At 42.1% G+C, this 27,857-nt stretch overlaps 1 protein-coding gene across 1 annotated transcript in view; it reads right to left on the bottom strand.

The window, feature by feature from the left end:
• Positions 1-27,857, bottom strand: part of ankrd11 (ankyrin repeat domain 11) — a 64,070-nt gene that overhangs the window by 16,168 nt on the left and 20,045 nt on the right. Inside the window, exons 5-8 of the mRNA XM_085992053.1 lie at positions 22,491-22,638; positions 13,993-20,669; positions 12,999-13,097; positions 7,588-7,731 (exon numbers count right to left, since the gene is read on the bottom strand). Coding sequence (XP_085848179.1) covers positions 7,588-7,731; positions 12,999-13,097; positions 13,993-20,669; positions 22,491-22,638 — 7,068 coding nt within the window. The remainder of the gene's footprint in view (positions 1-7,587; positions 7,732-12,998; positions 13,098-13,992; positions 20,670-22,490; positions 22,639-27,857) is intronic.

Raw genomic sequence — 27,857 nt, 5'->3', positions numbered from 1 at the left:
CTCCTGCACCTACAAATGTCGGCCAGCTGCGGTCATTCTTAGGTCTCCTGAACTATTACGGAAAGTTTATTCCACAGCTGGCATCACTGTTGAAGCCATTACATGAGTTGCTGTGTCAGGGCAAGGCCTGGGCGTGGACGAAGGAGTGCGAAGCTGCATTCAAGAAAGCCAAAGCAGCTTTGACTGACCCCAGAGTGTTGACACACTTTGACCCGTCATTGCAGATTCAGCTGGCCTGTGACGCGTCGCCTTATGGCGTCGGCGCGGTCGTGTCCCACATCTTTCCCTCAGGCGAAGAGAAGCCGATTGCATTCGCGTCAAGGTCCCTGAGCAAGGCGGAGGTGAAATACCCACAGATCGAAAAAGGCTTTGGGCATCATCTCTGGAATCAAAAAGTTCCATCACTACTTGTTCGGAAGGAAATTCACCTTGCTGACGGATCATCGTCCTCTGACATCGATCTTTGGTCCACACACAGGAATACCCTCCCTGACAGCGTGCAGGATGCAGCGCTGGGCGCTGATGTTAAGCGCTCACAATTACAACATCAAATGCTGGAGGTCAGCAGCACATGGCAATGCGGACGGATTGTCAAGACTTCCGCTGCCTGTGCCCTCTGAAGGCTGTGAGCAGAAGATTTTCTACTTTGACATGGTGAGCAATGCCCCTGTCACGGCCCGGCAGGTCAAGAAAGAGACCAGAGTGGACCCTACGCTATCCAAGGTGCTGGATCGGGTGATGCGAGGAGACGGATCACGGGTTTCAGACGAACCAACTGAGCTCCTACCTTACCTGTCAAGAGGGAAGGAGTTGTCTGTCACGTCAGGATGCCTCCTTTGGGGCATGCGAGTGATCATACCACCAAAGCTGCAGAAACATGTCCCCAACAAGCTGCACTCAGGACATTGTGGTATTGTCCGGATGAAGGAGCTGGCACGAAGCTACTTCTGGTGGCCCGGTCTGGATCATGAAATTGAAGTTGAAGCGAAATCATGCCCATCATGCGAGACAACCAGGGATACGCCAAGAGCAGCGCCACTGCATCCATGGGAATGGCCGGCGACACCGTGGCAACGGATCCATCTGGACTTCGTGGGACCAGTGGAAGGAGCGATGTTCCTGGTCGCGGTGGACTCCCATTCCAAATGGCCGGAGGTTGCAGTAATGTCCACTACCACTACGGAGAAAACCATCGAGACTCAGAGATGTTCGGGCGATTTGGTCTGCCGGAGCAGATCGTAACCGACAATGGAACACAGTTCACATCCCAGGAGATGGAGGAGTTCCTCAAGAGAAATAGAATTCAGTACACGTTCTCCACGCCTTATCATCCATCCACGAATGGATTGGCGGAGAGATTTGTCAGAACGCTGAAACGCGCGTTGAAAGTGGCAAGAAGTGATGCTCCTCTAAAGCAGCGCCTGAATGCTTTCTTGCTGAAATACCGAAACACGCCTCATGCTACGACTGGAGCATCTTCTGCTTACCTACTCATGGGAAGGCAGCTACGGACACGCCTTGACCTGCTGAGGCCAACGTCCACAGAAGCAGTGGTGCACGCCAATCAGCAGGATCAAGTCAGCAGACGAGCTCAGAGGTCCAAAGAACGACACTTTGTGGTGGGGGGCAAAGTCCTCGCGCGTAACTACACCACCCCGGAGCGGTGGGTCCCGGCTACGGTCATTCAAAAGACGGACCCCGTTTCATACCGAGTCCGCACCGGAGACGACCGAACATGGAGACGGCATGTAGACCAGTTACTGCCAAGACAGTCGCCACAGGTAACCCAAGAAACAGAGGATCAAGGACCTGCTGGGGGCTCCAGCAGGGACTGGTCGTCCGACCCTGAGACGGTGGCACCATCCACTCTTGTGCCATCGAGGGAGGAAGCCACGCCTGCAGGGTCACGGGAGAGCCAGCCAGAGCCTGCTCCTGAGACTAGGCGTTACCCCCAAAGAGAAAGGCAGCCTCCTGAGCGCCTTAGTTACAGTTAGTGCTAACCTGTGTGCATGGGGCAGAATAATCCCCAGGGTTAGCGGAATGTAGAGGCAGTCTACCCTCTCTTCCAAAGTTATAGTCATTTTCAGTTATTCTGTTTTGTGGACATTCTATTTTAAGGGGGAGGAAAGATGTTGTGTATTTTGAATGTGTATTAGAATTGTCCCACATGGGATACCGTAGTGGTGATTTGCAATGCACTATGGGAAATGTAGTGCATTGCGTGAAGAAGCACATTGTAAATAAAACGGCCGTTAACTAAACTCTCCACCCCGGAGTCCTTCATAATTGTTATATAGGTAAGGGTATAAAACCCCTTGAGACACAACAATTAGTTTATGTTAGCATGTAAAAATGGGTCGTACATTTGAACTTTTCCACCTCCTAGACTAACAGGAGACACGCTGGCAACACTAAATTCTACTGCAGTGTTGCTGGTAAATGCGTTAATTGCTAACCTTAGCTACGCAACTTAAAATGTAGATCAACTGATCACAAGGGATATAAACTATTTGTGGATAGTCTTGTACAACTGTTAAAACAAAAATGGTGTTTTAAAATCCAGAAACCTACCCACAGAAGAGGAAGAGCTTACCCATGTCCTTGAGCAAAAGTGAGGGGGAAGGCAAGAGAAGAAAGGCAGGTCTCCTTCTTCCAGAACCAACTCCTTAAGCTTTCAGAATTTTTGAAATTAAAGAAGTCTTGGCATAAGGACCCTTTTTTTTTTATATAGAAAAATCCATTTTGAAGAATTAATGTTTACTAAGGGATCTTCATGGCATTACTCATGGATACAGCAGAAAGCAGAGCCGGAGAACTGGAGGCAGACCCGCCAAAACTGCGTGCCTACCAGGAGGACTTGGAGCAGGTGGATACACAATCAGGATAAGTAAAGCAATCAAGACGATAACAACAACAACTTGTATTTATATAGTGCCTTAACATAGTAAATGTCCCAAGGTGCTTCACAGGAGTGCTATAAAACAAAATTTGACTCCGAGCCATGTAAGGAGATATTAGGGCAGATGACCAAAAGCTTGGTCAGAGGTAGGTTTTAAGGAGTGGCTTAAGAAGGAAAGAGAGACGGGAGAGGTTTAGGGAGAGAATTCCAGAGCTTAGGGCCTTGGCAGCTGAAGGCACGGTGGAGCAGGTGAAATCGGGAATGCTGAAGAGGCCAGAATCAGAGGAGCGCAGATATCTCAGAGGGTTGTGGGCTGGAGGAGATTACAGAGATAGGGAGGGGCGAGGCAATGGAGGGATTTGAAAACAAGGATGAGAATTTTAAAATCGAGGCTTTGCTAAACCAGGAGCCAATGTAGGTCACTGATCACGGGGCGATTGATGAACGGGACTTGGTGCGAGTTAGGACACGGGCAAGAGAGTTTTTGATGACCTCAAGTTTACAGAGGGTAGAACGTGGGAGGCCGGCTGGGATTGCGTTGAAATAGTCAAGTCAAGAGGTAACAAAGGCATGGATGAGGGTTTCAGCAGCACATGAGCTGAGGCGGAGCGGAGTCGGGCGATGTTCCAGAGGTGGAACTAGGCGGTCTTAGTGATGGCGCAGATATGTGGTCGGAAGCTCATCTCGGGGTCAAATATGGCACCAAGGTTCAGCCTCAGACAGTTGCTAGGGAGAGGGATGGAGTCGGTGGCTGGCCCATCTGTGATGGGAGCAGAACCACATGTCTCTGGGAAACATACAACATTTTGCTAACAAAAGCTGGAATAGTTTGCTGTAGGATTGGTACTACATAGATACATAGAAGATAGGAGCAGGAGTAGGCCATTCGGCCCTTCGAGCCTGCTCCGCCATTCCATGAGATCATGGCTGATCATCCAAATTCAGTACCCGGTCCCTGCCTTCTCCCCATATCCCTTGATCCCTTTAGCCTTAAGAAATATATCCAACTCTTTCTTGAATATATTTAATGAACTGGCCTCCACCGCCCTCTGTGGCAGAGAATTCCACAGGTTCACCACTCTCTGGGTGAAGAAATTCCTCCTCATTTCAGTCCTAAATGGCTTACCCCTTATCCTTAGACTATGACCCCTGATTCTGGACTCCCCGGCCATCAGAAACATCCTTCCTGTATCTAGTCTGTCCAGGCCTGACAGAATTTTATAGGTTTCGATGAGATCCCCTCTCAATCTTCTAAACTCCAGTGAGTATAAGCCCAATTGACACAATCTCTCCTCATACGTCATTCCTGCCATCCCAGGTATCAGCCTGGTGAATCTTCGCTGCACTCCTTCCGTGGCAAGAACGTCCTTCCTCAGGTAAGGCGACCAAAACTGCACACAATACTCAAGGTGCGGTCTCACCAAGGCCCTGTACAACTGCAGCAAGACATCCTTGTTCTTGTAATCAAACCCTCTTGCTACGAAGGCCAACATACCATTTGCCTTCTTAACCGCCTGCTGCACCTGCATGCTTACCTTCAGCGACGGGTGTACAAGAACACCCAGGTCTCTTTGCACTTCCCCTTCTCCCAATCTATTACCATTCAAATAATAATCTGCCTGATACGCTTATCAATTACTCCATAAAAGGCGATGAATTAGGAAAGTAATGAAGAGGTTTTTATTAACTAAAGAACAGAGCATGCCTCTCGTGGCCAACTGGTTCCAAGAAGGAAGTGGGTTGCCGAAACACCCACCTTTATACCTGGTCATGTGGGCGGAGCCAGCTGAGGCATGCATTGGTACACAGCGCCAACCAGAGGTAACAATATGCAATAACGATAACAGTAGGATACAATAACAGTGGTTTACCACACTGCCTTCCTGTTTTTGCCACCAAAGTGGATAACCTCACATTTATCCACATTATAGTGCATTTGCCATGTTTCTGCCCAATCACCCAACCTGTCCAAATTGTACTGGAGTTTCACGACATCCTCCTCACAGCATACCCTCCCCCCCAGCTTTGTGTCATCTGCAAATTTGGAGATATTACATCCAATTCCCTCGTCCAGATCATTAATATATATTGTGAACAGCTGGGGTCCTAGGACCGACCCTTGCGGTACCCCACTAGTCACTGCCTGCCACTCGGAAAACGACCCGTTTATTCCAACTCTTTGCTTTCTGTCCGCCAACCAGTTCTCTATCCAAGACAATACCTTGCCCCCAATCCCATGTGCCTTAATTTTGCACGCTAATCTCTTATGCGGGACCTTATCGAAAGCCTTCTGAAAGTCCAAATACACCACATCCACTGGTTCTCCCTTATCTATTTTACCAGTTACATCCTCAAAAAATTCCAGTAGATTAGTCAAGCATGATTTACCTTTTGTAAATCCATGTTGACTTTGTCCGATCCAGTCACTGCTTTCCAAGTGCTCTGCTATTACATCTTTTATAATCGACTCTAGCATTTTCCCCACGACCGATGTCAAGCTTACCAGTCTATAATTCCCTGCCTTTTCTCTACCACCTTTTCTGAATAGTGGGGTAACATTAGCTACCCGCCAAGCCATGGGTACCGTTCCAGAGTCTATCGAGTTCTGGAAGATGACCAGCAATGCATCTACTATTTCTAGGGCCACTTCCTTAAGTACCCTGGGATGTAGATTATCAGGCCCTGGGGATTTATCGGCCTTCAGTCCCATCAATTTTCCTAACACCATTTCCCTACAAATACTGATTTCTTTCAGTTCCACCCTTTCATCAGACCCTATGTTCCCCGGCATTTCTGGGAGGTTATTTGTGTCCTCCTTTGTGAAGGCAGAACCAAAATATGTATTTAGTTGGTCTGCCATTTCTTTGTTCCCCATTATAAATTCCCCCGATTCTGACTAGCACTGAGGTCAAGCATGTTCAGAAGCCTGAAAAACATTGGCAGGAAAGGCTCGGTTGCAAAAAGCAAGCTACAAGGAAGAAGCAAATCTGATACCTCAGGGTCCCGAGAGATGGTACACCTCTGCAGGCAAAAATGGACAGATTTTTCAACAGGTCATAGAAAATGTTAAGTTTACAAAATTTCATTTCATGAATTATTTAGGTTTTTATATTAGAATGCTTATTTTTTGTACTATATATGTTTCTTCGTATGATATCCTGATGAAATAGGTGAGAGATTAAATATTTTGGCAATTTCATTGCTTGATCTTCTATTTGCTGTTCATTGGCATCCTTCCTGCCTACTCAGTAATATCTCAGGTTATCAGTACTACTCTGTTAATAGTAATTTGCTTTGCTATGAATATGGGAATTGAGCCAATCCAGCAAGTGTGATAGACAATGTTGCATACATTTTGCACGTTTGAACTTAAAAGTGCAACATATGCTCTCTCATGCACTATAAACACACGCTAGATGCAAGATTTTTAATTATATAGATTAAATATTTCTGAATGTTATGAATATTTAAGTTATTTTAAACAGTGAATGTTGATGTCAGCAGGGAGCACTGATACATAAGTGGGCAGCACGGTGGCATAGTGGTTAGCACTGTTGCCTCACAGCGCCAGGGACCCGGGTTCAAATCCGGCCTCGGGTGACTGTCTGTGTGGAGTTTGCACATTCTCCCCGTGTTTGCGTGGGTTTTCTCCGGGTGTTCCGGTTTCCTCCCACAGTCCAAAGATGTGCGGGTTAGGTTGATTGGCCATGATAAAAAATTGGCCCTTAAGTGTTAGGGGGGGATTAAATACGTGGGGTTACAGGGTTACGGGGATAGGGCTTGGGTGGGGTGGCTGTCGGTGTAGGGCCCGGGTGCTTGGGTTTGGATGATCAGCCATGATCTCGTTGAATGGCGGAGCAGGCTCAAAGGGCCGAATGGCCTACTCCTGCTCCTATCTTCTATGTTTCTATGTTACTACTGACAAGATTATTGAAGCACCCCAAATTACAGATTAATACTGCATTTCTATGCACGTACACTTGTTTAAAATTAAAATAAGTGCACCCACACAAGCTTGCAGCTGCACACTTACTTTAGTCACTGGTGACTTTTTAAATGAGGGCTTTTGTTTTCCTCAATAACAGGCGTGGCCTGTACAGCTGGCATTTTTTTTTTTAAACAAAGTGAACAAATTTTCAAAAACATTGTTAGAGCCATTCTAGACCAAGAAGTTTAAATGCAGGAATCACAATGAAGCAAACCGCCAAGCATTAAAAAACTTTTCTGTTCTATGTAGACAACAGGAGAACATGAACTAAGTAGTGTGCAGAACGATGCCTTTTATTCAAGGAAATTGAATAGATTACCTGATGAAACTGGCTGTGCATGGCACAAAGTTCTTACAGGAATAGTGTCTCTAGGCCATTTCTTTCCTTGTGGGATGAAGGCAGTCCTTTTTGCATATGCAGGTTGAACAAATGAGGTAGCATTTATCATTTTCCTGCATCTATTTCATATTTCTACTAATTTCAATTAAATGAACCACAGGTGTGATACAAAGAATACTAAAAGTCAAAGCATAATTTCAGTTTGTGCTAGTACTCAAAATGTAATACTCTACCATCAAGTGAGAGGACTTACCATTTTAAAAATCATATTGGCATTTCAATACGCAAAAGAGATCTCAAAATTGAAATTAGAGAAAAGTGTTGGAGAAGAGTAGAAGTGTACTAAATTTTTGCACTGACCTGATTTTCTGATGGCATGTTGTAAACCTCAGAGTCAAGTAACATTGTGCAGGCACTGAATGGCACTGCTTGGTTTGCTATTGTTCTTGCTGCTCGACAGTGCACTCGTAGAATTTCTTGCTCACATGAAACGATTAGCTTCTCCTGATAATTGAGAAAAATAATTATAGCCCATACTGCTTAAAACAGAAAATACGTTAAACAATTTGTAAAATAGTATCTTGTTAGTCGTTAACCTAAAACTTCTAGCTACAAAATGAGGTATAAAAGCTAATTAATACAATAGCAAATTTAGTTGAATATCTACATTTGATCTTCAGTACGGATTTATTTTTTCTTTAGGTGAATTGTACTGAATTTTGTCCTCTCGTAGCCACCCACTCCCCCAAAGAGATTAAAACAAGTGATTTAAAGGGAAGAATACATTAGGTCTCCCTTGATGGTTCTGTGGTAAATCCACCACATTGGTATGGTACTTATCTACTGGAATGTCCCAGGTTCAAGCTCTGTAGGGAGGTGCTCGAGTTTGGAGTGAGCCACGTTGATGCAGCAGAAGACAGGGAGCTTAACTCTGCATCTAACAGTTTCACCTGACCGGAGTGTTTGATGTTGGCATTTGGTGTCTGAAATGGAATACTGTTCTGTTTCCCGCCTCTAAAATCTCTCACTTGAATAAGCACAAAATTTGCTAAAAATAAAATGCATGCATCAGTCAGGTAAGCTGTGAAAAGTAAGAGGCAGAGAAAAGGAAGATACAAAGAAAAGGTAATGTGAGAGAATGAAAAAGGAAGGAGCAAAAATAGAGAAAAGAAAGAACCTGCATTTATAGAATGGGCCGTATTTTCCGATCGGAGGCTTCCTGCGTGCGGAGGCCTCCGATCTGGAAAAAATCTACGGCCATACCCGAGGTCCGGACACTTCTGCTCCTAGGCCTCTCCAACTCGAAATGCGCAGGGCCCACGTATCCCAGAGGCGCAAGAGGTTCGCAAGCATCCCTGGGATCACGTGGGTCATGGGGGAACCAATCAAAGAAGGGAATCTCCCTTCATACACTTGACAGATAGACTTGTCAAATATATGGATGGAGATCACCCCAAAAACACTAAAACATTAAATATATATATTTTTTAATAATCACATTTTTAAAATGAATTGAAATTACAATAAATTAAATATTTTGAAAAAAATTAAAGTTTTTTATGGGGCTAAAAATAAACTTACTTTTAAAAAAAAAGTATTTTTAAATGATAAATGAGTGAATTAAAAAAAAAAAAAACTTTTTTCAAATCTTATGCTGGTAAAAGCAGGCCTTACGCCAGCTTTTACCAGGCGTAAGATTTCTAAGGGTTTTCTGCGGGCTGAGGTTCTCCAGAAAGCGGAACTATCTGCCCGCAGAGGCCCTTCTCTAGGGCAGGCGTCCGATCTGTCAAGACCATTCTTGACAGATCAGAAATGCTGTTTTTCAGCGCATGCGCTTGGCATGCCCGAAACAGCGTGTACACACCCGTAGGATGATGACACAGGAGGATAATTGAAGTCAGATGTACAAGTATGAATAGAAACCTGCAATATGTAATTTGAGACAGTAAGATAATAAATTAGATCAAATAGTATGAACTGTCATTTTTCACAAGTCTGTTTTATGTACAACTCAATCCCATTTCCCTATAAATCTAGGTAAACTATATGTGGCGGAAAATTCAAATCCGTAGCACCCATTTTTGGGCGCTACAAGTGCCCTTAGAGTTGCAAAATGGTGTCTGCGTGCGTGTGCACACTTGTGGGGCAAATTGCACCGAACACCATATTGGTGAGGGCGTTAGCGAGCACGCACACACTGGTCTTAACATCAGCCAGAAGTATACCGAGCAGGCAGATCATGACTTCAATCATCGTGCAACACTGCTCTGATGCCATTTTGGAGCTCAACGCTCCAGCTAACACCCTCTCTTAACATCATACAGCTGAACATGTGTTCAGCAGCAGGAAAGACCCCCTTCACCAGCGCTATTTAAAGGGATCATCAACTATTTACATGTTAGTTGTTGGTTGATTTCTTCTGGCTGTTGCTACGATTCTACAAGTGTTTGGTGTTTTCTATAGTTGTTTCAAGTTGCAAAAGTCTACAGGGACTGGTGTGGCAGGTGCTGAAGGACTTTTTCTTGACTTCAAGGCTTCTGTACAAACTACTTGCTGCCAGACATGGGTAGGAATTCCCTTTGGAATACAGCATGTGTTGGAGAATGAACAGAGGCCACGCAGAGCAGGACAAGCTGCTGGAAGAGGGAGGAGGGGGAGAAGGCCTTGCAGCAGGAGGCCATACCCGCCAGGAGTGTTCGGGGAGTAATTTTCCTACCTGAAACTCAGCGAGGGACAATGCGAGATGTTTACACTGGAGTAAGGACGTCCTCACTGAAATCTGACACCTGCTACAGCCACAACCGTAACCTCAGAGCAGGGCAAGGGCTGCATTGCCACGGTCACCTGCACACCCAGTGGCAATGAACTTTTATGCATCTGGCTCCTTCCAGGCTGGAGCTGGAGACAGTTGCAACATCTCACATTTTGCCGTCTACTGTTGCATAAAGGAGGTCACTGAGGCTCTATTCAAAGAAAGCTGACTACATTTCATTCTCTCTTGCCAGAGACAAAGCACGCCATGATGCAGGGTGCCACTGATTGCACGCAGATCACTTTGTGGGTGCTGCATGTCAACTCTGCCATATACTGGAACCAAATGGGATTCAACTCCCTCAACAGCCAACTGGTGTGCGACCATAGGCAGCGAATCATGCAGGTCAATGCCCAGTATCCTGGCAGCAGCCCACTGTGCCAGCTGCATTTCAGCCACCATGGCAAACCAAAGGGTAGCTATAGGGTGAAAATGGATATCTGCTGACAACATGGCTCATGACGCCAGTGTGCAACCCATGCACACGTGTGCAGCATGCATACAATGAAAGCCATGCTGCCACATGTAGAGCAGACCACTGGTGTGCCGAAACAATGCCTGGACTGCTCTGGAGGAGCCCTGCAGTACTCGGCAGAGCGGGTGACAAGGTTCGTGGTGCTCTGCCACATGTTTCACAACCTCGCCATCATAGGGACACAGCTCTTGCCATCAGCTGTACAACAAGCAGCTGAAGAGAAGGAGCAGGAGGAAGAGGAAGGGAGGAGGCAAGCTAGACAGGCCCAGGCTGTCCATGAAGAACTTATCAGAGTGCAAGAATGGTAACTGCAACTTCAATTCCCCATTTACCAAAAGTCCCACACCTTACCTTCCCTGTCTGTCACTGACCATCACAACGGCCGCTTGGCCAAAATAAAAGCCTCCACAAAATAAACATTCTAAACCAAATTTATACATCAAATCATGCCATACTGCATACAAACATAAACTAATCATCCTCGTGCATTCCTTTAATGCCTGTCTGCCGTGTACATTTGCCTGTCCTAGTGCTCCTGGCTGTCGGGCAACAGCAAGAGCACTGGCAGAGTGGCAGTGGTGGGAGGACGAATGCTGTCATCCTGAGAGGACAACAGGTTCGTGCTCCATGGAGCCACTGCCACACCCTTGGGGGCGTTGCCTCAACAATCAGAGTTGGAGGACAGATTGCAGGACTGCTGGGACACCCGCCAAATCCCTTTGAACATTAATCCAGAGCCATGATGGCAGCAGTCTGAGCTTGCATGGGAGCAAGCTGACCTTGTATGACAGCAGTCTGAGCTTCCACTGCAGCACTCATACGTTGGGTGGCGGCTGCTACTTGTGCTGCAAAGGAAGCTGAGAAATTGGCCATCAGACGCTGCATCGTGGTAGGGTCCACAAGTGTGCTAATGGAGTTGCCCATCACCTCCATGCTGGAGTGGATGGGCTCCAAGCCAGTTACGTCCTGCTGCTTCCGGTTGTGTGCCACCTTGTACTGCAAGAGAGAGGGAAGTGTGTCAGTGAGTGTTGTACAATCTGTTTGGCTGATATGGCTGTCATGTTTGAATGGCTGGTAGTGTATGCAAGCTGCGAGATGTGGGTGTGAGCCTTGCAGCAGTGCTAAGTGTGTGAGGGCAAAGTGAAGCTATGAATGTTAGGTATGAGGCCAGATTGATAGAGATTGTTGGTAGATGAGTGATGGGGGTGTGGTGCATTGAGCAGTAGCTGAGGCTGGTGTTGCAATTGGTAGGATATGGCATTTGAAGATGCATTCATTGACGTTGACCACTCGTGTGAGGTCACTGAACTTCTTGTAGCACTGCATCCAGGTCCTCAGGGCTCGACTCCTGGCATTGACCTCCACAACTATCTGCTCTCTCTGCCTTCTGAGTATGGGCCTCCTGTGGATACAGGACATCTCTCCTTCTTTCCACCTCCTCTACCAAGGCCTCCAGTGCAGTGTCCAAAAACTTTGAAGCCCACTCTCTTCCATGTTGTGCCATTTTCACTCCTGTTTCCCAGGTTAGATTCACTTCCTGAATGACTTCCAGCACCTGCTCCAGCCACAATGCACCTCCTCTTTAAGAGGTGCAGGCTAGCTTTATGCAGTGCAGGCTAGCTTTAATTGGTGCTAGTAAGTAACGATTTTGGGCCCCCAGCTGATGCGTGCAGCCAATAAACAGCATGGTTAGCACAGACTGCATACTGAAATCATGGAAATGAGCAGTCAGCACAAAGTTGGTGCGCTGCCTGCATTATATTGAAGAGGTGCGGGTTAATCGCACATCGATGACGTGTCAGCTGTGGCTCAGTTGGTAGCACACTCGCCTCGGAATCATAAGGTTGTGGGTTCAAGTCCCACTCCAGGGACTTGAGCACATAAATCTAGGCTGACACTCCAGTGTAGTGCTGAGGGAATGTTGCACTGTCGGAGGTGCCGTCCTTCGGATGAGACGTTAAACCGAGGCCTCATCTGCTCTCTCAGGTGGACGTTAAAGATCACACGGCACTATTTCGAAGAGGAACAGGGGAGTTATCCCCGGTGTTCTGGCCAATATTTATCCCTCAATCAACATAACAAAAAAACAGATTATCTGGTCATTATCAAATTGCTGTTTGTGGGAGCTTGCTGTGTGCAAATTGGCTGCCGCGGTTCCCACATGACAACAGTGACTACACTCCAAAAGTACTTCATTGGCTGTAAAGCGATTTGAAACGTTCAGTGGTCGTGAAAGGCGCTATATAAATGTAAGTCTTTTTTTCTTTATCGCAATCCCCATGCCCATTTTCGGGGGCTATCGAATTTAGCCCCCATGGGATCTCCAAACAATAACAGTAGCTGGACCTGTCATCCACATCACACAACTCTATGCAGACTGGAATTAACCTTAATACATTTTAACAGTTCTATCAAATTGTCGATATAGGGAAAAAGAAACAAGTTAACCGGCAAATACATTTGTTTAAAAGGAACATAATTTACCCGCTCAATGCTATGTTGAAGGCGCAGTTTGCCGCGCACTGCTTCCTGCTGTCTGAAAAGTTCTTTCAACGGCTCACACAAAGATGGAGGTGGCGCAATCTATTAAATTGAAAAGGTTAGGTTATTAAAGAAGCTGAGATCTTTCACCTGCTTACTTATTAGTTCTTCACATTTTTCAAAGGTTGTCTACAAACATTACCAAATGTCTTCAGATATAACTTATTTAATTGTTTACTCCAGCTATGCCACCTATCATCAATGTAAATGTGTCTTACCTAATGCATCTTTCCAAAACAAACTTTTTTTTAAGCTGCAGCATTAATAAATCAAAGAGATTTATTCTACATCCAAATCATAACAAAAAATATGAAGGGTAGAGCCACACAATAGCAGTTCAGTCAATTCAGTAGATTATTGCCTCCCATGTTTGTTACCCATTTGACTGGTTAAATCTTAAGTCCTTAATAAAAAAAAAGTTAAGGAGTTGCTAGAATATTTATAGTAACTGTCAGTATCTAGGTTTTGTGTGTATTGTTAACAATGTATATTGTATATAAAAATAAGTGATACCAGACAAAGCTCCAATGTAATAACAAAGAAGTAACTTCAGTTTTGGACAATATATTCCACTGGACAAATTACTGCTGTTAACAGATATTATTGTTTTGAAGAACTAGATTTTTAATTTCCACATAAATACTTCGGAGGCCACTATGGGGAAGGGGCTGGAAATCAGCCAAGGTTCTGCTACCAACTGCTATCCAGTGACTGACTAGAATGTGTGTGCTTATGCAAATTGACATTGGGCAAGAACCTGATGATTCAGAACGGTCATGCGGTCCTACTTTGAATAGCTCACTGACAATCATAGGCTAGGCTCATACATGATTATTACTTGGGCAGGGTACCAGGCCATGGAACTGTCCCTCAGCAAGAGTAGAATGGAGAAAATTGGAGGAAAATATTTTAAGAACAGATCAAGGCTTCCACTTACCACTGGGATATGGAGTTTGCTGAGAGGTTTTCCATCCAGCAAATAGGAACCAGTATAAGTGACATATTCAGCATAGCACTGGGGTGCTTGTGGGATAATACAGCACAGGATTTTACGTTTTTCTTCAATCTTTTTACGAATTTGAAGGTACTCAAAGTAGGGGTTTGATCGGTCACTGTGATATGGTTCAATCACATCTAATTTAATTGCATCAACAATAGCTGCCAATGTTTGCTGGATCATTTCTCGGGTCTGCTGTGCTGATGGGTTGAGAATCATTGGTTGATGATTTGCACGAGGAATTTTTCGCTTTCGTGGATGCTGCGCCTGTGTATCATCCTCCTCCACGACTCGCCCTTTTGCTTTTCCTAATTGAGCTGGAGCAGTATCCTTTTCCAAAGTGGCAGTGTTATTTTGCTTGCTCTGATTAGCCAACATTTGTGCTCGGTTCCTTGTGATTCGTTGAGGAATCTCTTCTACTTTGGTTGGCTTTGCTGTCTCAGTTATTGGTTTAACTGTTGCCTCTGTAGCTTCAGGTACTTTGAGAATGGTATCATCTGCCAAAGAACTCGGAGCAACTTCCACAGCTTTATCGTCAAATTCTGTACTCGGTTCAGTATGCTGCACTGAAAGCTGAATATCATTTTCTTCAATCTCTTCAGTATTTACAGAGGTCTTTTCTACAGTTAAGTTACTAACACTATCCTCAATTTTATCCTCCACTAGTGTAGGCTCTGTCTTTACAATCTCACTAATAGCTTCATGTTCTTCCCCTGAGGATAATACGGCAGGATGATCTATACCTTCAGTATGAGTACGCATAGCTACAGAATCATTAGTGTCATTTATTTTAGCGATTTCTTCAGGTTCGGGCTCTGTCATTTCAATGTCAGGGTCTTCTTTGTCTTGTAATGGTAGCATTGGAAGTGAAAATGGTCCCAGATCAAGTTCATCTATGGAATTTGGAAAAGGATCATTCCATGGTAAGGGTTCTTCCTGGTCTTCAGAAGTAATATTTTGCTGTAGCTCATCACATTTTTCTGAAACTTTCATTGGTTCCTGCTGGTTTTCCACAGTCATGTTTTGTGTTTCTGGAGGCACATTACTAGCAGATTTATCAGGAAGTGGCTTGCAGGAATCAAATGGTGAATTTGTTCTAATAGGAGACATATAGGGGATAGCATCATCTAAAGCTGCTGACTCTTCCCTTTGGTCCACTCCTGTCACATCACCTCTGTCTCCATCTTGACCTGAATCAGGGATCGACATTGGGCACTGGACAGGGGATTCAGGGAAAGGAGATGAAATAGATGAAACAAATGGCATGGCTGTGGTATGCATGGTCTCTGGAGGACAAAGGGGCCTGGAAGGTTCATTGAGAGATCTGTGAGGTGACTTCAGCTGTAACTCAGAACACATTGACCAATTCACTGAATGATCCAATGAATTATCCATTGGGCTCAGACTTAGCTGTTCACATGGTCTGTGCAAAGATATATAGCTTAGTTTATTCTGGGCTGAATCATTAGGAGTAAATGGGTCTCCAGATGTAGGCAGAAGACTGGCACTTAAAGCTGAATTAGGAGAAATCAAGGGAGTATTTGGTTGCTGTTCTGAAGAATCTAATGCCAAACCAAAATCAGTAACTAAGCTATCTAGAGATGGCTCCAGTTGATCACGTTTCTGTGATGGCAAAGGTTTTGCCTGCAAATGATTAAGTACACTTTCAGGTGAAGGGGTAAGATTTTCAGAAAATGATTTGGCCACTCTAGAATGGGACTGTTCCAATTGTGGTGAGGAAATCCCATACACAGGTGAAACATATGATGGGGACAAGCCAGAGAAGCTCTCAGACTGAACAACTGATTTCTCCTCCATTGGCTGAGGAATAGAAGCTTCATAGTCTGCTGAAGCTGGCACACTCTGTTGCCTGTAGAATTTCTCAGAATTAATGTTAAATTCTTCTTCTGGTGGCCTCCTGGTATCCATCGACACTGATCGATAGAGACTAGGGATAGGGACAGCACTAGTTGGTGTCTGATTTGGATTCTCTTGAATGCTAGTGGGGACATTTATATATCTATCAAAAAAGGAAGGGGAACAGGCGTTCATGGATATTGCTGACATGGACACTGAATTCTGGGACTCTATTCCTTCAAACAGATCAGTAAAATCTTCATTCACACAGTTAGGAGTATGAGGTGTAGGCAGTAAGTCTTCATAACTTGGACAAGAAACCATTGGAGTCAGTTTTGGAACACCGGTGGGTCTTTCCTGATCAGATCTTGGTGAAGCAGGTAAATTCTCCTTCAGTCCAGGAGTGGAAAGCCAGTCTTTCGCATCGGGACCAGTAACTGGCTGAGTCTTTGTATCCGGTGACATAATGTGACCTGGTCCATGATCTCTAAATTTTTTGTCCCTTTGTTGAGAGTCAAGTGAACCTGCTTTTTTGGTTAGCGTATCAAAATTCTTCCTACGTATTTCTTCTGTACTCCTGATTTTTTCCCTTAACTTGGGATCTCCTGACTGGTGTCTCATCTTCTCCTTCAGTTTCATTCTTTCTTTATGCCTTTTGTGACGTTCTTCAATTTCTAGATCTTTCTGACTTAGCATACGCTCAAAGCTGGTCATCATCAGGTCTCCATCACCTAAAAGCTTTTCCTTAGGCCTGTTGTCCTTACGGGATACTTCTTTTGACTGGTTTAGTTTATCGTTTTCATTCATTCTAAACTTAAGGGATTCACTTTTGTCCTTTTCTGCACCATCTTTGATTTTTTCCTTTTGTTTAATTTCATTATTTTTGAAACAGTCATCTTTTGTTTTTTCTTTGTTCCCACCTGATTCTCTAACTATTGGAAGAGAGTCTTTAAGTCCAGACTTTTGTTCTTCTTTTGAATGTTTGAAGACCATGGTCAATTCTCCATGTTTTTCCTTGTGCTTTTCTTTGTCATCTTTTGATTTGTCCTTGTGTTTGTCTTTCTTTTTCTTGTCTTTATCCCTCTCCTTGATACTGATGAAAGCATTAGAAACTTTTTCTTTTTCTACTTTTTTAGAAAATTCCTGGTCAGGCTCACTTTTATCTTTCTTCTCACTTAACATAGCATCCCCACTTTTATCTAGTTCATCTTCTTTCTCAGCTTTTACAAGATGACTTATAAAATCACCATCAGACGTCAAGGGCTCTCGTTCAAATGTTGGACCTTCTCTTTTACCAGCAGCGTCTTTGAATTCCTCGGACTTATCCAGTTTTTCTTTCTTCATCTTATCTTTTTCATGATTTTTTTTTGACGATGATGATGACGACGAATGCCTATTTCTCTCTTTTTCTTTTATTTTTTCTTGTGAATACAAAATGGAAAGAGAATCCTTTAACTTTTCCTCTGCAATATCTTGACTAACATTCAAAACATCGTTTAAACTACACATTGTGGAATCATGTGCTCTTTCTGTAAAGCTGTCAGATGAAATTTCACTGATCTTGTCATTGGAATCCTCTTTAAATTCATTGAAAGTTGTATCTTGCCGTTTTTCTGGGCATTTCCTTTCCTCTTCTGTAGTATTTCCTTTTGAAAGCCTTCTTTCTTTTAATAAAAGTTCTTTGTCAGTTTTTTCCTTGGGCTTTCCTTTCAACTTTTCATCACTGGAGTGTCGCTTTTCCAGAAGCTTTGGCTTGACTTTCTTTTCTAGGTTTGAATCTGTTGACACTCTGTCCTTTCTTTCCTTAAATTTATCAACTAGTTCTTTATCTTTCTTTTCTTTATGTTTTTCAGACAAAGTTTTTTCTCTCTTGTCTTTCCCACAGTCTGTTAATATTTTATCCTTTTTCTTATCTTTGAATTCTTTATCTTTCTGCTTCTCTGCCAAATGTTGTTTATCAGCTGAGTTTTTTCGGTGTTTTTCAGGTGGAAACAGTTCCTTCTCTGCCTTTGTCTCTTCTTTTTCAGGCAGCGAGTCACTTCTGCATATCTCATTATTCCCAAGCTCTCGGTCACAATAATCTATCTCATCCCCACTTTCATCTGTGAAGATGTCATTTGCTATGCTATGCCAGCTCTTTTCCTTTCCTAATTCCTGATCAGTTCCTTTTTGTTTCTCTGTTTTTTCTTTCTCCTTTCTTTCTGTAAAGTCTTTATCTTTTTCCATTACATTTTTCTCTCTCTTTTCTTTACTTAGTTCTGACGACATTTTTCTGTCCTTGTCTCGGTTGTAAAGATCTTTGTTCTTTTCCTTTTGTTCCCTTTTGTCTTTGAAACTACCCAACTCTCTGTATAGTTTTTCTTTATCAGTATCTTTGTCTTTTAAGAATTTATCAGTCATGCTTTTCTCTATTTTTTCCTTTTCAATTTCCAAAGAAGCTTTCTCCTTAGATTTTTCTTTGTATTTTTCAATTTTAATTTTGTCCTTCTTTTCAGTTCCATCTTTTTTGTCCTTCTCTTTCCCCGAATAATGTCTTTCCCTTGCTTCCAATGTTCTTCCACTGAAATCACCATCAAGCTTCTCTTTGAAGGAACATTCACTCCCATACTCTTTTGAATCACTTTTGGAGGCATCTTCTGGTTTTCCCTTAAGGTCTTTCCTTTCCTTGTTGAATTCAGAAAGAGTGTCTTTGCGTTCTTTAATGCTTTCAATGGCATCTTTATCTTTTCGATCTTTAATACTTTCAGTAGAGTCTTTTCTTTTTTTCTCTTTTTCCAGAAGACAGCCCTGCCCTGACTTATGTTTATCAGATTGGTCCTTTTTCTTCTCTGCACTTTTTTCTACATACTCTCGATCTTTCTTTCTCAAGTAGTCCTTCTCATGACGCTTTTCATTTAGTTCTCGCTTTTCTTTTAACTTGGATTCCTTTTTCTTCTCCTTACATTCTTCTTTCATAGTTTCAACAACCAGTTTCCCTGCTGTGCCATCTTTGTGTTCCTTACAGTCTTTAATTGGAATACCCCAATTATCTTCCCCTTTTAAATCATAGAAAGAATCAGAGGACAAATCAGAAAACCATTTATCTTCATGATCTGACACACTGAACCTATCGTCACCGTCTACAAATTGACTCCTAATTTTCAGATCCTCATAATCTGACTCCTCTTTACGAGCCTTTTCTTTCAGTTTTTCCCTGTCATCTTTTGGAGTCTTATCTTTATCTGGTTTTGAATGTTTTTCACCTTTTGAACATTTGTCCTTTGCCTTTTTCTTTTTATCCTCTTTGTGGATTTTAAGCTTTTCTTCTTTAGAAGATTTTTCTCTCTCTTTAAAGGGTTTTTCTTTATCTACTTTGAACATTTTGTCTTTCTCCTCTTTTACAGATTTGTAGTTATCTTTCGAGGAGTCTTTGAATTTCTTTGTTAACTTTTCTTCTTTACAGGCTTTCCCTACATCATCTTTGAGTAACCAGTCTTTTTCTTCAGGTTTGACTTTAAAAAGTTTTTCTTTTTCTTCCTTCTTTAATTGTTCTTTGTCATGTTTAACTATTTTTACTCTATCAATTAAAAGGTTTTCATTTTCTGCACTTAAAGATTTGTCTGCTTTTTGCTTAGACTCCTCTATTTCTAAACTCACACTTTTTGAAAATTTATCATGGCCTGTCAGAATACTCTGTAATCTCCCTTTTTCCTTGTCTTTCATTTTGTGCTTGTGCTTCACTTTATGCTTTTTAACAACTTTGCCCTGCTTATCAAGTTTCCGAACTATTCCATCAGCGTTCAAAATCTTAAAGATATCTTCTGCCATTTTCTTCTCCGTAACATCTTCATCGATGAGATTTTTCTTTTTATGGTCCTTCTTCTCTTTCATTTGTTTAACAGACTCTAAACTTGAATCTTCCGAAGAATAGTCAGATTCACTTGTGATTCGCGTTCTCACAGACTCCGACAAAGAACTCACATCAGACCAGACTGGCGACATGTTTGATTTCCAACTATCAGCTCGCCAGGGTTTAGAATGTTGCTCCGCAAGACTGGGAATATGCTTCGATGACACATAGCTCCCTTGAGAGGAAGAACAGGACGCAGACAGTGAAGAGAACATTGCTGATTCTTTCAGGCTCATATAAGAGTCCTTCATGCTAATTCCACTCTGTATGGAACCCTTATCCTCCTCCTCACTTTCTGAGTCATCACTTTCTGTTGCAGAGGAATTGAATTGGTCTTCATCCTTACCCAATCTGACTTCCTTGTTTTTCACCTCTTTTTTCCATTTTTTTTTCACTTTTGTTTTTGCTTTTTTCTGTTTTTTTACTGGTGACTCTCTTTGTTTAGAACTTGCATTGAGCAGACTGGAGTGCACCGAAGGCCTGGTAAGAGGAGGAGAGCAGCGTATTAATCTATCCTCTTCATCTGAACTGTTGGTGTCAGATAAAATACGTCGTGGAGTTTTCTTTGGTGTTAGAAGGGAATTTTTAGAATAAGTTTTTGTCTCTAATTTAGGAATAGAAATGCAACTGTTCGTTTTTAAGTCCTTTCTATAATCTTTTTTCAGCAAATGCTTGTCGTCAACAGGTGGTACTCTATCTTCCTCATCATCCTCATCAAATTCATACTCATCCTTGACTGGTGTTACAGTTTTAGATAACTCTTGTCGCTTGATTTTGTGCCTTAGGCCCTTCTCAAATTCAGAGTCTGTGTTATTACCATCAATTGAACTGGAGGGAGCAACTGAGGGAGCATCTTCATCTTCTGAAGTTTCTATGTAGCAATAAAGTGCATATAAATTAATATAAGATGTAAGCAAATAATTTTACACCACCACTTTAAAAACAATTTATAAAATGATGATGCACAACCTTTAAGTTGTCCTGTACATCATAAGATTGATGGAAAATGGTGTACACTGATCTTTTGTGGTTTTCTATACATCCATAATATTTCAATTGTGTGCTTATTTCCACAGCAAAAATATTTAAAAGATAAATAATTCCAATACTTTCAATAATATTTAACCATAGTTGATGACAGAAACAGGTTGTCTATCACTGGGTGGATAATATTCCTTGTGTCAAGAATGGAAAAAAATGGCAATAAAATCTTACATTTGCTATCCTTTCACCAGAACATGTGCTTTACATATGCAATAAGGTTGCATAAACAAAAATGTTACGTTAAACAGCACTGATTATACCGCCCAAACTAGGGGTCATAAATATAAGATGGTCACTAATAAATCCAATAGGGAAATTAGGAGAAACTTCTTTACCCAGAGAGTGGTTAGAATGTGGTACTCGCTACCAGGAGTAGTTGAGGTGAATAGCATAGATGCATTTAACGGGAAGCTTGATAAGTAGACGAGGGAGAAAGAAATAGAAGGATGCATTGAAAGGGTTAGATTAAGTAGGCTGGGAGGAGGCTCGTGTGGAGTATAAACACTGGCATAGACCAGCTGGGCCAAATGGCCTATTCTACGCTGTAAAATTCTATGTAATCATAAAGAGTAAAACTGGGACTTGGGAAAAATGGCAAAAACAATGGCAGCAATTTACTAATATCCAAACTGTATTAAATTTCTGACTGGTCCTTTTAAAGAAAGAACACAAATTACCCATTTGTTGAATTATGCTAAATTAAAATATCACTTTTGTAAATCTGACTCTAAAGGACCGGCAAACTGGATATTCATCACCTCCAAGTTTAATTGTTCGAGGACTGAACAGAACTGCACATTGAAGTTAATGTATTTTGAAAGATGCAGAGATTATTAGAATCATACAGCTCAGAAGGAAGCCATTTGGCCCATAGTGTCTGTGAAAGAGCTATTTAATTAGTCCCACTCCCTTGCTCTTTCCCCATAGCCCTACTATTTATAGTACTTAAACTGTTGAAAATATATCTCTTTCCACAGCACATATAATTCATAGTTATTGCACTTTTGTGCACTGTGAAATTCTGTATCTCTGCTGTACCGAAGATTGACAATTTTTCCCAGTATCATTTTTTTTTAATTTTTTTAAAAAGGACCTAATGTAATTTAAATTGGATTCAGTCAACTTTAAACTCCAATGACATTAGTATAACAATCTTACACAAGGAAAATTCAAAACCTCAGTACAGGAAACTTTGGTTTATCCGGAGGTTAACTGTCCGGAATGCTCGAGCCACTGGCAAAATTCAGGAGTCGGTTCAGTAAGTTTTTTTTCTTTTCGTTGCTTTTTTTTCCACTAGTCAGGTTCTGCAAGGTCTAGCTAAAGCTGTTGCTTAGCTACAGAGACGCTTGCAAGCTACAGCCGACTGTTTAGAAGCTGTTGGGTTTGTTGCTAGATACAGAGCTCAAAAGCTTCCGTATGTTTTAACATTAGCGCTGGTTTGTCCAGCAGTTTTGATGGGACGGCAACAGCTCAGTCCCGTCGGTGCCAGATATCACAAAGTTTCCTGTACCAAGATCTATTAATTGCTAGTGCAATTTAAACTTATTTGATCACAACAGCAGTTTAAGGTTGATTAAGGCACATTGCAGAATCACTGGTACTACAAATTACAATCAAGTAACAGATAATAAACTCTTGCTATTTTCACCTGTTGAGCTCTGATCGCTGGAGCTGCAGGAACCCTTCCCCAGCAACAGGTTCACCATGGTGGGGGAATTGGCAACTTTGAGTGGTGTCTCTCCTTTTCTGTTACTCTGATGGGGATTCCCTCCATATCTCAACAGCAGCTTCACTACCTGAAAAAGTCCCAAAACAATAAATGGTTTCAGATACTATAACAATAACTTGACTCCAAGACTGTAGATGTTCAGCTATAGTAGTTGTTCTAATTTTTTTGGTTGAAGGACCCCCTTTTCAAATCAATTAGTAATCAAGGACCCCAGAAGGACCCCTTTTCAAATCAATTAGTCATCATTGACCACCCCCCCCATCTAAATTATACTATATAATACCCATAATATGAAACTGCTGCATGTAAAGAGTGTTTTAATAACGCTTTTAAGAAAACAGGTATTGACTTACAGATATCAGTGAGATGGGTGTGCCTGCTTCTCACACCAATTCTGGTTACTCCACAGCAACAGATGGCCACGATTAGCCACTTGGTGCTGGACAATTTCTAAAGCCATCAGCAGGCTGGCCAAGGTGAGTGAGGGCACGAGCACACATGCACATGCTGGGATGCAACTAGAAGCATGCTCACCCCATACTGTCCCACTGGCATGTTCTGTAACAGCTGTACTGTGGGATTGTACATGTTTGCGTGAACATATTCAGGCACATGTTTGAAGGGTCCCGCAGGCGCTCTGATCACATGTCGGGAGGATGGCACAGGATCGTGGCTCCAGGGAGAGGAATCGGCTTGACCGGCAGCAAGTGTTCATTGTAAAGTGAGTGAGAGCTGTGGGCCTCTGTGAGAAGGCGGGCTCAGCCGTTAATAATTCACAAGAACTGAATCAGTGTTGGTTTTATAAAGAGGAGCAGGCTTGAAATTACCTCCGGCCACAGACCCCTGGAAAGTCTCTATGGACCCCCCAGCAGCCCGCGGACCACAGTTTGAGAAACACAGTCCTATGTGGGTTGAGGAGCTGTGACTGCGTAAGTAAAATGAAAGCCTGTATCCCATTCTGCTAAACGAATAATTATTTACTTCGTAGTTTTTAAAAATACATTCTGTTGGACTGAAGAATCATTATTATGTGCTTTGTCAGCAACGCCCACATCCCATGAATGAATTTTAAAAAATTATTTTATGTTGAATTAAATAACGCTGCATCAGAAAAGGTAGTATTCAGAAACTCTACTGCAATAAATTAACAGATAATAAAGTTGCATCCATTAATAAACTCTTGCTTTTTCACCTGTCGAGTTCTCATTGCTGTTTTTCTTTAGCTATTTGATTAGTGTACATGAAATCAGCATTCTGATTCACTGAACATGATGCATTCAAGCTTGACTTAAGACACTTACATGAGTATCAAACAATTACTGCTTCCCTTTCATCATATAATTGAAAAACATTTCTCCACTGCTGCTTACAGTTTTTATAAGAACATAAGAAATAGGAGCAGGAGTAGGCCATTCGGCCCTTCAAGCCTGCTCCGCCATTCAATGAGATCATGGCTGATCTGCCTCAACTCCATTCACCGGCCCTATTGCCATATCCCTTGGTGCCCTTACTTGTCAGAAATATATCGACTTCTGTTTTGAATATACCCAATGACTGAGCCTCCACAGCCCTCTGGGGTAGAGAATTCCAAAGATTCTTCTCATCTCAGTCCTGAATGGCCTACCCTTTATCCTGAGGCTGTGGCCCCTGGTTCTGGACTCCCCAGCCAAGGGAAACATTCTCCCAGCATCAGTGCTGTGGCTCAAGTAATGCTAGAAACTTAGATCAAATACCAACAATGCACTCAGTATAATATACTGAGAGTTGCGAATAGCTTAGCAGCATTACAATAGTGACGTGTAGTCTCAAACTTCAGATAAACCTACCAATCCTCAATTCTTTGGTGGTTATTAAACTAGATGACAAACATTCTCTCGGCTTTTCAAAATCACATCAGGTGGTTAATTGAAGAGAGAATTATAGTTTGTATACATGAAGTTGATACAGCTTGTATTGAAATGTAGCAAATCTATTTTCAACTTTTCAAATGTGGCCTCAAAAGCTCGGAGGTATCATGTAATCTAATAGCTCTAAAGATGTTAGTTTTGAATTTTTAGATGAACCTAACTATGGAATTTTTTTTGTGACAATGGCAGTGGATTCTTGCTGCTAACAACTGCGCAACTTATTTTTCAAAACCCAAGGTTAAATTAAGCATATGCTGATTAATTAAATGTTAATGTAACTCATCAATACACATAATTGATCTATTTTCACAGCAAAATCTATTTGTATGGATATCTCAGCCAAGAAACTCTTGAAAATGATCATACACACTATTGGAGCATTTTTGTAATCAAAACTACAGTATGGGATAAGATACATTTACGTTCAAACATTCTAAAAAACACACTGAAAGGTAACACAGTGGTTTCGATGGCTCCAAAAGGGAATCATCATATTTGGTTGGAGAGGGTGAGTTAGCAGAAATATACAGCAGATACCAGCTGTTTGTGTTCTGACAGCAAGTGAAACATATCTTGTGTCAATAGCTTGGTCAACTAAGCAGAATCTTAGAAGTGGTAATGAGAAAGAGGGTGGGAAAGAATATGCAGTTATAAGAACATAAGAAATAGGAGGAGTAGGCCATTCAATAAGATCATGGTTGATCTTCTACCTCATCTCCACTTTCCTCATATCCATTGAGTCCCTTAATATTCAAAAATCTATCGATCTCTGTCTTGAATATACTCAATGACTGAGCCTCCACAGCCCCTCTGGGGTAGAAAATTCCAAAGATTCACCACCCTCTGAGTGAAGAAATATCTCCTCATTTCAGTCCTAAATGGCCGACCCCTTATTCTGAGACTGTGACCCTTGGTTCTAGACTCCCCAGCCAGGGGAAACATCCTCCCTGCATCTACCCTGTCAGGCCCCGTAAGACTTTGTATGTTTCAATGAGATCACCTCTCATTCTTCTAAACTCCCAAGAACCAGTCTGGTGAATCTTCATTGCACTCCCTCTATGGCAAGTATATCCTTCCTTAGGTAAGGAGACCAAAACTGTACACAATACTCCAGGTGTGGTCTCACCAGGGCCCTATATAATTGCAGTAAGACATCTTTACTCTTATACTCAAATCCTCTTGTAATAAAGGCCAACATACCATTTGCTTTCCTAATTGCTTGCTGTACCTGCATGTTAACTTTCAGTGATTCGTGTACAAGGACACCCAGGTCCCTCTGAACACCAACATTTCCCAATCTCTCACCATTTAAAAAATACTCTGCTTTTCTATTTTTCCTACCAAAGTGGATAACTTCACATTTCTCCACATATTCCATTTGTCATGTTCTTGCCCACTCACTTAGCCCGTCTATATCTCCTTGAAGCCTCCTTGCATTCTCCTCACAACTTACATTCCCACCCAGCTTAGTATCATACCTAAAACCCCATTCTGTTTCCCCCCCCCCCCCGCCCGCCCCAGTGGATGGAGAGACTTTTGTATTAGTGAAGGTTGGAAATCTACTCTCTCAATGGTGTAGCTCCTCAGTTTGTCCATGTCTAAGGAGCTAGATGCTTCTTTGGCTCAGCTATTTAAAAAAATGCTATCCACTCAAGTGGAAAGCAGCAAATACTGCTCCTATGCTTAGAAAGGATTTAACTGGTAACCAGTATTTCTATTTCAGAGCATGTCAAAGCTCATGGAAACCTGCTTCAACATCTCAACCACAGTAACAAACTGGTTTTAAGAGCAGAATAGTGAATTTCTAATGCTTTCAATCTCATGTGTGGAGGCAGGAGTGGTCCTTAATATTTCTAGAGCCTTTGATTGCATATGGCTTCCTGGTCTTAACTGCTTTTTGTGCAACACTAGCAAGTTGTTGAACTGGATGAGTGACTTCCTCGGATGCTGCAATAAATGGACATTTGTCTCATCTGAACACTTATGCAATGATCCCTGAAACACGTTCATTCACTCTTTTCTTAGTTCTCATTAATAACCTGGTTACTGTCAACAAAAGTGATGCTGATTGGCACCACTTCTAGAGTGGTTAACAACCCATCAAAAAGGCAAGCAGCTAATGAACCACTACAGGCAAACATCGGACAAAACTGGAGAGTGAGCAGACTGATTGTGCCAAGACCAAGCTGTTACTGAAAAAGATTAACCATTAAATTAACAATCAATTTCTACTCCACAGATATCAAGTACTGGGGAATAAAGCAGTACAGATAGCTAAAAAAAAGCTCTCAAGACTGCCCTGCCCTACTTCTTACAGTTAGGAATTTCAGTATTCCACAAAATCTGTAACCATCTAATGATGAAGCACTGTAGCCATGTTTGGCAGGCTGCAAACAAAACTGATCGCTTCTCCGTGGATGCAATGCTGCCTACACCTGTAAAATAAAATCGAGTGAACTAGATGAGACTAAACTATCGAAGATATGGCTGGTTCGCAGTCCTTTACATCATGACTGATGCAGCCAGCTCTTGCCCACTTAAAGTCTGCTCTCAATATTTTTGCTTGGGAGACAGTAGCTGAGGTATAACACATCTTATGGCCAATGCAAAGGTGGCTTGGATACATATTATAAACAGATGTTACATGATTACTTAAATTGGGCTGAATATGCTTTCTTAGAAAAGGTAGGTGCTATAAGAGTAGAAAAGAAAAAGCAATCTAATTGGCAACACTGCAAATAGCCCTTAGACTACAGGGGGGGGGGGGGGGGAAAGAGTGTGAAGAGAATGGAAATTCCTTGGCACTAAATTAGCTCATCTTTGTGACACCTTTGATGTATCAAACCAAAGATAATTTCTCATCTTGTTTACTGGCCTATTAAGCATTATATTTTTCTTTCCAAAAACATTTTTTTATTATTGTCGACTAAGCAGACACATCAGCATGACATATCACTGTTGGTGAATCTATACTTAACTGAAAGATAGGAACAAAAGTACAAAGAGGAACAGAACAATGTTGAAACTGATTTAAGATGAACACCTAATCAAAGACACTGGTCTTTCGTTCCAGCTTTCACTCTACTCAGAACATTATTTCTGCATTCCTTCTTTGTCCAATTGCATTCAGGTATTAATTATCCCAATTCATCATGTGAAGACAGAAAGCATCTGGCATCCTCTGATTAATTAAGTTTGTGCAAGTGCTAGACCTGATTTGCAGCAAGAAACATAATGTAACACCAAATTTCAAAATACAATTAAGAAATACTTACCTCTTCCCATTCTCTCCTATTTTAAAATAAAACGTTGCCAACACCTTTACAATTATTTTTCAACATAGGATGAAGATGGCTGCCGTCCTTGCGGGCTCCGTGCG

Source organism: Somniosus microcephalus, chromosome 6, assembly GCF_052327205.1.
Source record: "Somniosus microcephalus isolate GS21.2 chromosome 6, FLI_Smic_1.0, whole genome shotgun sequence".
In the NCBI taxonomy this organism is placed as follows: domain Eukaryota; kingdom Metazoa; phylum Chordata; class Chondrichthyes; order Squaliformes; family Somniosidae; genus Somniosus; species Somniosus microcephalus.
The sequence above is the reverse complement of the archived record's forward strand: the minus strand, read 5'-3'. Positions and strand labels throughout refer to the sequence as shown.